The 12740-nt window shown below is 36.3% G+C and overlaps 1 protein-coding gene across 28 annotated transcripts in view; it reads left to right on the plus strand.

Moving 5' to 3' along the window:
* LOC137298960 (bromodomain adjacent to zinc finger domain protein 2B-like) overlaps positions 1-12740 on the plus strand; it is a 99626-nt gene that overhangs the window by 42592 nt on the left and 44294 nt on the right. For all 28 annotated transcript variants that reach the window (XM_067831388.1, XM_067831379.1, XM_067831380.1 and 25 more), the window contains exon 3: positions 12578-12668. In XM_067831388.1, the coding sequence (XP_067687489.1) occupies positions 12599-12668 (70 nt within the window). In that variant the 5' untranslated portion in view covers positions 12578-12598. The remainder of the gene's footprint in view (positions 1-12577; positions 12669-12740) is intronic.

Here is a 12740-nt window from a genome sequence, read left to right on the forward strand (position 1 = left end):
CAGGTTAGTGGTTTGATCTCTCACTGAAGGTTAGTATTTTGATCTCTCAATGGAGGATCAGCGTTTTGATCTCTCATTGGCAGATGAGTGGTTTGATCTCTGAGTGAAGGTTAGTGGTTTGATCTCTCAGTGGAGTGGAGGGTCAGGGGTTTGATCTCTCTTTGGCAGGTGAGTGGTTTGATCTCTCAGTGAAGGTTAGTGGTTTGATCTCTCAGTGGCATGTGAGTGGTTTGATCTCTCAGTAGAGGGTGAGTGGTTTGATCTCTCAGTGGAGGGTGAGTGGTTTGATCTCACAGTGGAGGAACAGTGAAAGGATAGATTGAGGCTTGTTTGCCAGAGAGCCAGTAAGCTGGTTTTAGAAGGTATCCACCTGTGGCATGGTGGTTCAGTGGCTGATCGCCATAAACCATTGATAGTCCAGGCTAGTACAACTCACATCACTGTATAAGTGAAAGAATTTTGAATGATGATAAACCCCAATTTACCTCACCTCAAAATATGTAAATTAGAAAGCGTCAAATTCATGAATAAACTGATTCATACGTAAGGAGCACACAGGCAGTTTTCAATGTTCTAAATCATTCCACACAAATTGGTGGCTGTTACTCATATTAGGAAAAAACAATGGTGAGATTCTCTGAATTGAGGTCGTGTATTGATCTAGAAAAGCTGCTTGGACGTCATAGTTGGAATATTTATCAAATATTTACAGATTTAATGTATAAGGAACTCATCACCATTATGGGAAATATGAGCACAGGTTGCTTTTAGAAATCGGTTGTTGTTGAAGTTGAATGCTTCTTGAATAGTGACATTGATGATCAGAGTTGGAAATAGTTACCAGTAATCCATGCTTGTCACAAGAGATGATAGATGTTTCTGTTGATGCCTTCCTCATATTGTAATTTCTTAAACTGATGCATGTCAATCATTTGATTGTCTGGTCTAGACATGATAACGCACTGGTAGCTGGTATGTACCAACAGTGCTGGATGAGGAATTAGAAACAGTCAAATAATGATTGTCTTCTTTTGTTTTTGTATGCCTAGTGAATGTTTTTTTTAGGGGGGTTAAATGGACATGGTACATGATTTAGTGGGTGATTTTGAAACAGAACAGGTCACAGCAGATGTTGATCCATCCTTGATTATCCATAGAAATATCCCATACTTCTCTTTCATCAGCTGTAGGGGAGGTGAGCCAGCCTAGTGGTTAAAGCGTTTGCTTGCCACAACAAAGATCCTGGTTCGATTCCCCACATGGGTAAAGTGTGTGAAGGCCTTGCATTGATAGTGCTGGAATATTACTAAAAGATGCATAAAATCATATTCACTCACTCTTTAGCTCCATCGTCATATGTTATAAGTGACTTTGCACAAACTTTCCTCAATGTGATTGCTGTAATTTGATAGGACGGTTATTTTTAGTGTTGCATATATCGACCTAAATGCCAGACAAACACAGCTACATATGGGGCCCGAATTTTCTCCCAAGTATCTTCCAATGTTTCCATTCATGAAGTAACGAAGACTTTTGAGTTCTTTGTTTTGCTTCTGTCATTTTGGAAATCTGTTGCAGAAGTTAAACACTGATGATGATTTAATTATTGCCATTAAGTAAATTTGATAAATGTAGAAAAATCACATTGACTGTTGTTTCTAAGTTAGAATTTAATAATAAGTTGTGAGGGTAATGCTACCTTGATGAATGCTGAAAAGTTGGGAGAGGGAGATTACTTGGATATTTTTAAAGCTGTGTTTGGACAGTTCCCAGAGCTCACAAATTATGTAATAATTTAAAATTTATAAGGGTCCATTTTTGCCGTTTTTTGTCCTTGGGTGCGTGCTGTAAGTCATTTTGCAGAGACAAGACCCTTAGCTTTTTCATGACAGGGATAGAGTGGAATGCATGCTTAATAGGTGTGAAAGTAAAATAGGGTAGTCTTTTAAGTCTGTTATGTTATATTTCTTTAGAAAAGACAAACTTGTCTTTTTTATAGTCCTACTGACAGTAACAATTTTTTTTGGTGACTTAATTTTCCGTCTTTCTCAATGTCATACATTACATCCATACATCACCCACTCCACTACATAATACTGGGTAACAAACACTATTTTATGTACATGTAGCATGCTTTGGTTTTAACCATTCCCCTCTCTTAAAAACAACCAGTGTCTTGATAATGTTAAAATATATGGAATTGTTCTGGAAAAAGTACCAACACCCCTCCCCCTTCAACCACCACACCCACACCTCCTCCCAGTCACCTTCCTCCCCAATCACAAAATATATTTTGATTGACACAAATTTTGAAGAAACTATGTAGTTCCATTGCTGTCATAGAAGTTACCTATTCTGTAATATTATTGCATATATGTATTTCAAAAGTAGGATATATGCTTAAAAACATATACACAAATGTTCACCAGACTTGAATGGGTGAAAACATGAAAATTACATTCTATATTTTCCTCTTCTCTTTCTCAAATATCTTTGCCAGCATATTTTTTGGTCTCTTGCAGTTCAGACTTTAACAGATTTAGCATTAAACTATATGAGCTCTAATCATAATTATTATCCACATAATACCAGCTGTAAATCATGCATGATAAGGTCACATACCTACTAAGGCTTTGTGATCATATAAAATTCAATATGTTTCTTCAATAAGTTTATCTTAAGTATGTTTTGAGGTTGCTACTACAGAAATAAAAATGCCTCCTGAAACATATTTTGGGAGAGATTTTGCTACTTTTGTAGTTGTTATCTGTACTGTAGGTGTTTGATCTAGCCCTGCCTACCATGTGCCAAGTGTGGATGTGGATGTATAGGCAATGTGTCATCCCGGAATGTTGCAGTAATAGCAATGATTTCAGCTAAATGCTGCACTTGAAGCTCCAGCTTTCCTTTCCATAATACTTTGGTTTGCAGCATGGTAACCTGAACCGGTCAGGAAAGTCTCTCTGCTTGTCAAGTCTAGTCTAATACCAGTTCCAGTCATGCATGAGCTGGACATTGTCAGTAGGGAAATAAATCATGTATACTCCAGCTAACAGTAGGTGTCTAATATACCAGCATATCACCCAGCCGGGCTGAAACAAGGGCTGGATATGTGCACAGATAAAGCTGTAATGTGCTGGAGTCCACTCGTTGGACTGGGTAGACAGTTGGCAGATACTACTGGGTTAACCTTGGCCTAAAAAGTTAAAAACTGCTTTCAAATTCCACGGAGATTTGCTGTTGTGTTAGTCATGGAGTATATGCTTTATCAGTCTGGGTCGAGGTGTATTTTTGCGTTAGAAACAAATTATGTTTGAAATTCATTTGGGATTTTAAATATGTCAGAGTTTATAGTGTTGACATAATGTTGTATTGTGTGTGAGTATTGATATTCTTTTCAGGTTTGAATACTGTTGTTGTATGTTGTAGTATTGTTATGACACCAGGTCATAAACTAGTACAGTATTCCATGATAAAATACAGCTCTACTTAAATAGGACGGAGATGTTATAGTACCAAGAGCATTATCATACAGTGATGCTTGTTAACATATTGTTATGACACAATAACACACTAGTGATACTGTAACAGTTTCACAAGTAAAGACAATATTGCAAGCATTTACCTTGACCTTACAGAGGGGAATCGAACCTGGGTTTTGGTGTGAGAAGTTAATGCTTTAACCACTAGGCTATCCTAAATCTTAATGTCAAGGGTCCTTACAGGAAACATTAGGTTCCAAGGCCTAGATTTTCATAGTGCTCTTAGTGGTAAGATAGTCGTAAGAGCAATACATTGACATTAATTTTTGACTCTCTTAGCGCTAAGAGAGCTTAGAAAATTTAGGCCCTGTAATGGAAAGATGTGTGCTAAGACAGAACATTTAGTAATTACTTATGGTACAGAATCTATATATTTCTGGCATATGGTAATATCCTTCATTGGATTGCAATATAAATTTGGCCCTGTAATGGAAAGATGTGTGCTAAGACAGAACATTTATTAATTACTTTAAATACTAAAGCTATATGTTTCTGGCATATGGTAATAGATATTACAGTCCAAAGGAAAATATTATTGATTCTTAAATTTCTGAAAGAGAAGGATTTCTATCAACTTATTGAATAATACTTCTGAACTTTCCGAAGTTATTAAAAAAGATTCTTCAATTGAAATAATGTTAAAGAAATTCATGCTTGAAGTGAAAATCCAAGGCTGTTCGTTTCTGTAAGTGTTTCTTTTTGTAGGATATTTCAGAGTTTTCTAACAAAAGAAAAGTTGCATAACAGGCACTATCATCCTGTTGGATTTGTTTAGTCCCATGCTCACTGATAAGAATGATTCTACGTCAATGTATCAATACCATGACGACAGCAGTAGCGTGATACGACATTGGAGGAAGTTTTCCATGGGGTATTGTATTTCTTGTGATGTAGTCCGCGGACTGACAGATGATTCACTACACATGTCACACAAGATACCAGGTTTGCTTGGTATTGCCTCATACATGCATATTTCATGTAGATTGTGTATGTCTGTTGCAAAGCTTGGAGGTATGCTGAAGGGTTGGGTTTCTGGAAATGAGAAATGTTATTAAATGTCAGTGTTTTTGGTTTTTAATGACATAAGTGGTATTTTTTGTGTGTCCATATTGATGTAATATTATACTTTATCATCTATGTATTCTGTTGCATGATATTCATAGATATCTTACTTCTTGATGTGGCAGTGAGTGAGTGAGTTGGGTTTTACACCTGATTGAGAGATACGACAGTTATATCATGATGCTGGCTTGATATGGAGGAAATCCAATAGAGATGGTTCCATGATTGTGTATGGCACGAGTGTGGGTCTTGTAGTGACAAACCAAGAGACATTAACAGAGAGAATCAGGATCTGAACCCAGACTCGTAGGTTTCTGTCATGCCCGTGGAACTTAGTGACACTGGGCCAACATGCCAGATACTGCAAGAAACAAGATTCACCATTACAGTGTTTATCAATGTGTTGGAATAATGCTCAAAACTCACTCACTCACTCACTCACTCACTCACTCACTCACTCACTCACTCACTCACTCACTCACTCACTCACTCACTCACTCACTCACTCACTCACTCACGGCATCAATGATGCCCATCACTTTACGTTTCCCCCTGTACATGAAGCTTAGGCCTTCTTAAAATGAAATATTATTTTGGGGGCTTCACCATATTTTCTGCATTTAGGTGCACACATCAGCACACATTTAGCCATGTTTATGAACAAAGGAACCATGCTAAAAAAATAACATGCTTTAACTATGCCCCATGTAGCATCCTAGATCGTTTGAATGGTACTTGTATCTGCAAACAATGGGTGCTCTTATAGACATATACATACTCAAAGTATTGCCTGCTCTGAGTTGTCTGGTCTGCAAGTACCAGAAAGGTGTAGGGAAGTTGACACTAAATGCTCCCTCATAGGTGAGTGACCTTTCGACTGGGGCCAAGAAGTCATGATATTTCTATGGCAATGGTCTACTGGTTATAAATTGACATATGTATTAAGGTAATTATGTTTTGTTCCTTTTCAACATATTATCTACATTCATGCATAATGTTTTTGTTGTTGATTCAGGTGTTTTTGTTTTTTTCAACAAGTTTCCTGAATATTGATTGAAACTGAACATTTAAATCAATCTGTGTTTGGAATTTGTGATATATTTGCCTTAAACTACACATTTATTCTGTATATGATCACTTGGATTTTACATTATTGAAAAAAAAACCACACTGCAGTTATTTTTTGGAGTGAAATGTTATTTTGTTGTTTTTTAAATATAGACCAGTATTGCCTGATCTCTGTAGTCATATTGGAGATGATTAAAAAAGTCATTATGACACTTTTTGTGTTCTAATTCTTATTTTTGGCAATGCAGTAGCCTAGTAGTAATAGTGTTTGCTCAGCACGCTGAAGTCCTGGGTTCAATTCCCCACATGGGTATGTGTGAAGCCCATTTGTGGTGTCCACTGCTGTGATGTGGCTGGAATGTTGCTTAAAGTGGTGTAAAACTGAACACTCACTCACTCACTCTTATTGAAATGTTTATTGTATACTGCTGAAAAGGAGTGAAAAAAACACCCAATTCTCTTGTATTTTTATAGTCACATAGTCGTGTTATTTAACTTGTTCTGGGTAATATATCATAACAAAAACAAACACTATTTAAAAGGGAAATAAATCTGGTAATGCCCTGAACTTGTACAAAATATGAATATTAGAAGCCGGACTTTTAAAAAGTTTAAGGTCATTGAGCTGCTCCAGATTTGTACATTCATGATACCTGTAATGGCTTGTGTCAACATTATCTGGTCGTCAGGAGCGACTTGGCAGATACTTTCTTGGGTTTTTCACATGCATGTCTGGAGGTATTTTTCCTGTCCACGTTGTAATTTTTATCCAGAGACTACATGAATATTGTTATTTATCACTCGGTGACTATTGAGCTTATGTTCTGTATGGTGATCATGTTGCAGTAGTATTATACACAATGCAATTGTATTACTATAGTTGTCAACTACCCATATAGGATTGCAGTTTTTTAAATCAGCTTTGAGGGTTGATAATTATATCAGTGCGTTAAAGAAATGAATAAAAAGTAACAAAAGTCACTAAATATATGTATAATTTATAAAAGATTGCATTAATGAAGGTAATGGCTATTGTGCATACTGTGAAAGGTGCAAATGGAATTGTTAAGTTGATATCGATCGAGTACTATCTGGTATTATTGCTTACATTCAGTTGTTTACACATTTTCTTGACTTTGTTTTGTGTCAGAGTCTGTGTGACAGACTCCTATTCATCTGACTGAACAATTCTGCAGTAATCAAGCAAGTGGCTACCCTGGGTTTTCCCACATGTTGTGGAATAATTTCAAAGAGATGTAAAGAGAAACATAAAAAAAACCCAAAACAATGCCCGTTCCCTCCACCTTCCACCATCCCATGTTAAGCACCTGGTAAAAGATACAAATTGGGGTCTTTATGTTTTGCTCAGTGAATACGATTCTTCTTTAAGCAGAGGTCAAGACTGTCACATCCGGTGATTCACAGCTGTTGTGAGAGGTGGTTGTACAAATGAACATTGTGTTGTATGTGTTGGCTGTAGTATTTCTGGTCCAGTCGATACAACATGTAGCAGGTGATTTGTTCACTGCTGTTCTAATGCCTTCCATCTTGTTTGCCTCTGTCTCCTGCCCAGCTTCCTCTTCCATAAAATAATGTTGCCTTGTCCTGAAAATAATCTAAATCACTGTTGTATAAATGTCATTTTTTATTAAGAATCATAGTACTTATTGTCCTTATTAATTAATCAAATCTGTCAGAAATGTACTTTGAAATAAAGTAAACAGATACAAAAGACTCAAAGTGACTACAAATTTTTGTTTAACAGTACTTAATTATACACATTTTGACTAAAATGTACATGGTGATAAAATAACAGGCTGTTATACCTGTCAGTTTGTTATAAGCTTGATCTATGTTAACATACTTTACTGAGCTTGAATTCAGTGATAATGTGACACAAGGATGTATGATATCCCTTGCTTGTATGACACTATCGTGGATCAGTTCACAGTGTCTCATACGAGGAAATATTTTCTCCGAAAGGGAGAAATTTGCTCGAAGCCACTTAAGTGATCTGGTGCAAATGTAAGTGATAGAGTCTAACCATGGCCAGAGTACCTGCTCGATACATAAGGCTCCCTCCACGTGACATGTAAATATATATTTATCTAAATATAGGTCATTGCCTCACAAACATTGTGACAAGGCTTGTGTGCATACACATCTATCAAATCAGGAGTGTATTTTATGGGAATAGTGGCGACTGCAGTATCATTGTGTTCGAGGAACAGCCTCCTGTGTTCCTCCGTGGACTTGAGGCCCTTTGTCCATGTGGGTTTTAGCAGTAAAGCTAACAGATGTTTTTGCAAAGCCCAATTTCTCACAATGGAGAAAAGCGTTTATATAGTGGGGTGATTACCTGTTGGTGACATGTGATAGGTGAGAGAGAGTGCACTGTTTGGAGGGACATTACTTTCTTCACCTTAGCAACGGAAAAGTCTTTTGTTGGGCGGCTCTTTATTGAGTGCAAAACTTGTAAAGAAATCATTTGACACGTAAGGTGGATTGTTGAGCAGGAATTCGACACATGGATTTTCAAGCTTCATAGTGTAAGCAATAAAAACACTGATAATGATTGTCTGAAATGTTGTGTATATGATTGAGAGTGGAGTTCCAGTCTTCAATTTTGAAGACAATTTTGTGTGACAAGCCACATGTGAAGCTTTTGTTGATTTTCTACTCATTGTAAGAAAATAAATTATTTTGATTTTTGAACACCCCACATGTCAAACCATTGTGTTTTGGACATCCCACATGTTAAACAATTGTGTTGTTTGGACACAATACATATTATACAAATATGTGATTAGAGCATCTAGTAGACACATCCAATCCTGTGGTTGGGACATCCTACATATTATATTCTGAACAAAATAAGTTTGGGGATATTAGTACTTTTATGACTTATGTTTTATCAGTGTGTCAGTTAGTAGAGAGATCATTATTCATAATTACAAAATTTACATATATCTCTAGCTGTTTTTGTCAAGTATACAAATATGTGGTTGGGGCATGCTACATACTATACAGTTATTCTGTCTGGACACCCAGTTGCAGTCATGTAGTACACTACATGTTAAACATTTTTTCCTTTGGACACCCTACCTACATACATACGATTATGTGACACCCTACATGTGAAGTGCAAAGAGCTGTTTACAAGGCCATTTGCTTAGAGTATTTGTACCCCATCTCTTATGAAATGTGGATACTTCAACGGTAGACTAAAATATTCTGACGATTTGCTGAAAGATGAATTTGAAAATTTTCATATAAGCTAAACTTTCATGGTTTCAAAAATTCCAACAAGAGAATTCTGTGATTGACTGGATGTCCTGGTTAGGCAGTTTGTGTAGCCCAAATGAATTATTTGGATGGAGTTGAAATATTAAACATTTGAGAAGTTTTCTGAAGCTAAATGGCATAGATGTCTGTTTCTCCTAATGGGACATATTGTGTGATTTATATGTGGACTTGAGTTACATCTGCCACAGGGCAATTCAATCACTACTACATATCATATAGCTTCATTATCCATGGTGGGTTTCGGAGGAGGGTCGTGATGGTGTCATCCATCATGGTTGCTGCACAAATTGAAGTATGGGCTATTGCCAGAGAGCAAGGACAATTTCATATGTAAATGTATTGATATTAACATTTTCACATGAAGTATGCAGTTTTTTCATTCCCTTGACAAATTGATGATAGTGTTTGGTATTAAAGGGCTTTTAGGATCATGGCACTGTAGTAAAATATAAGACCTCATAATCTTCTTTTCTGAACTATTTTTTAATATTGACTATTGAATTTCATGCTGTATTTTGGACATTGTCCTGCTCGTTAGAATTGTTGGCTGTTTCCCCAAGGGAAGATCCTCGTTAGATGTGGTCTTTAGCTGTCTACACTCGTTATGAAATGTGATGAAGGATTGGTTGATCTAAGTCATTATCTTTGTATACATCAATATTGTAAAGTCAATCACTGGATTATCTGGTCCACATGTGAATGTTAACAGACCGCTGTCATTAAGAAGAAATATTGCAAAGTGCAGTGTTAACAAACAAAAACAACAAACAGAGTTTTGAAAAGAGTTCACCTGATGAAGGGGTCTAAGATGACCCAGAAATGTTCTGTTTCAAAGAATCAAAAAGATTTAACTATAAATGATCTCGGTCACAGTTTTTACAGTTTGATAAAAAAAGAGCCAATGTTTCCTGAAAATGTGAAAATTACATTTTAGTAAAGAGTTTGAAAAAGATTTGTCATACCTGAAGTGAGAACATGTAATATGCAACTTGCTTAACACCTGTCCCTGTGGAACAAAGTGCATTATTTTATTTCAGTGAGTAATTTAATTTTTACACCACTTTTGGCAATATTCCAGCAATATCATATCACCGCAATCGGGCTTGACACATGTAAGGAATCAAACTCAGATCTTTGATGAACACTTTAACCACTGTACTACCCTCCACCCCTTATTCTGTTTTAGACCTGTGAAGGTCTGTGGTAGAATAGGCCTTCAGCAACCCATTCTTGCCATAAAAGGTGATTATTCTTTTCGTAAGAGGTGACTAATGGTCAGACTGACTTGGTTGGCACTTGTCATTGGTTCCCAATTGCACAAATCGATGCTCATGCTGTTTATCACTGGATTGTCTGATCCAGACTCGATTATTTACAGACCGCTGCCATATAGCTGCAATATTGCTGGCATATGTGTTGAGACATTATGTCCAAAGGTGTTATATCATCATGTCCATAGGTGTTGTGACACCATGTCCATAGGTGTTCTGACATCATTTCTAAAGGTGTTATGTCATCATGGGCAGTTGTGTTCTGATATCATGTCAATAGGTGTTATGTCATCATGAGCATTCGTGTTCTGATATCATGTCATCATGTCCACAGGTGTTATGTCATTATGTCCATAGGTGCTATGTCATCATGTCCACAGGTGTTATGACATGTCCACAGATGTGCTGACATAATTTCCATAGGTGTCCTGTCATCATCATGATGTTCAGTCATGGGCATAAAGGTCCCATCATCATAGGCCTAGGTAGAGATTTGCTTGCAGATTGTTGAATGCTGTGAATCTACTTCATCAGACTGTCACATAGGGATAGCTGCCACTAACAATTATTAAAGATCAACTCACTAAGTGCATTTCTAAAAATCAATACAGACTATATACATATCATTCTAAAAACTCTAGAAAAGTCAATTTGAAAGTTGCTTGTGTACTTTAAAGATGATTGAGAGTGAGTGATTGACTGATTGACACTTCTAATGAGAGAAAAGAAGATAAATAAGAAGAGCTTAGGTTGTTGTTTGGATCAATATGAGCAAGAAGATACCTTTCTAAATAAGATATTGTTTTGAGGATATGAACCAGCATTTACCCCTCTTGGCTAGATCTTATTCACTCCTCCACTAGGTATGACAGAACTTATCCAATAAACCTATGAATGAATGTCATCTCTAGTCATGCTGTCATGATATTCAGCTCACATCTACAGAGTAGCAAAAGAAACTAGCTTTTTGTCAAGTTTTTAATACATGAAAATAATAACAATAATCTGAAGTTTTCTCAACTTAAAAACCTATGGTTCATGTGAGATTAAATGGAAAGGCTTCATAATAGATGTTGGATTCAGCCAATGTCTATTTTCTGCCAACATTTGCTGGCATTGGTCATGTGTGAATATTTTCAAAGGTCCTTAACTTCCACTGTACAAACACAGACATTGGCTTTCAATGAAGGGATGATTCTTTGTCATGTACCGAAACACTTTTTGTAGGAATATTTTGTGAAAGTCTGCAATTCTTTACCTATGATAGATGACGACCAGAAACTAAAATGTTCTCAAGAAGTTGGAAGGTTAAAAGGCAAACCAAGCATGATCAGATAGATTCATCTGTGCAGGAAGGAATTAGTGTTTTCCGATCTCAGGCATAAGCAGTTGCTTTTGCTGTGGAAGATAGTGTTTTCTTCACAACTGTTAGATATGTTGGCATTGAAAACATGTTGAAAATGAAAAGATTTAAAGTATGATAGATTAGGCTAAATAAAAAAGTGAAATGTTTCTTGGGCATTGGCACATCAGTGTTATTTGTGCTCATAACAGTTTTTTAATTTCCATTTGAAAATCATAATTTTGACTTGGCTCTGATCATCCATTTGTCTACTATAAAAATGAGTGTCTGTAAGAACAAGTACTGCTGAATCTACAACTCATTAACACATGCTAAACTTCCCAAGCTGTATTTCTGAAATAAAAACATGTTCCTCCCTTATCACTTTTTTTCTATCAAAAAATGTAAGAAAAAACGCTCTATCGTCCTTGTCACTTTTGAAAAAAATGTGCCCGAGAAGCATTTAAATTTCTTTTATGCAGCCTTACAAAACAGGAAATGTAGCTATAATGTAATGCACATGTTGTTCTTATAATTGTGACAACTATTCTTTGATTTTAGGTTCACTCATCTTCATAGTGTTTATATGTACTGAAACACTTTTTGTAGGAATATTTCGTGAAAGACTGCAATTCTGTAGATCATGACCAGAAACTAAGATGATCTCTAGAAGTTGTTTTGTTTGCCTTTTTAACCTTCCATGATCAGATTGATTCATCTGTGAAAGAAGGAATTAGTGTTTACCGATCTCAGGCATATGCAGTTGCTTTTACTGTAGAAGATAGGGTTTTCTTCACTTGGCATTGAAAACATGTTGAAAATAAAAAGATTTTAAAGTATGATAGATGACAAAACAGAAATTATGGCTGTAATGTAATGTACATATTGTTTTCCTAAAATTGTGATAACTATTGTTTGATTTTAGATTCGATTCACTTGTCTTCATAGTGTTTATGTGTGACTATATCATGTTGCTTCTGTTGCAGAGGTAAATCTCCACAGATGCTATGAGCAAGGAAGACAAACCTGCGCCAAGTCCGGTCCATGGACTGTTTGATGCAGCCAGTCACTTGTTGGGTAAGTACTTTGCCTCATCCTTGGTAATCCAGGGTTAATAAATCATTCCTACTAATAACCTGAATTGATGTT

The sequence above is a fragment of the Haliotis asinina genome, chromosome 10 (genome assembly GCF_037392515.1).
Source record: "Haliotis asinina isolate JCU_RB_2024 chromosome 10, JCU_Hal_asi_v2, whole genome shotgun sequence".
Taxonomy (NCBI): Eukaryota; Metazoa; Mollusca; class Gastropoda; order Lepetellida; family Haliotidae; genus Haliotis; species Haliotis asinina.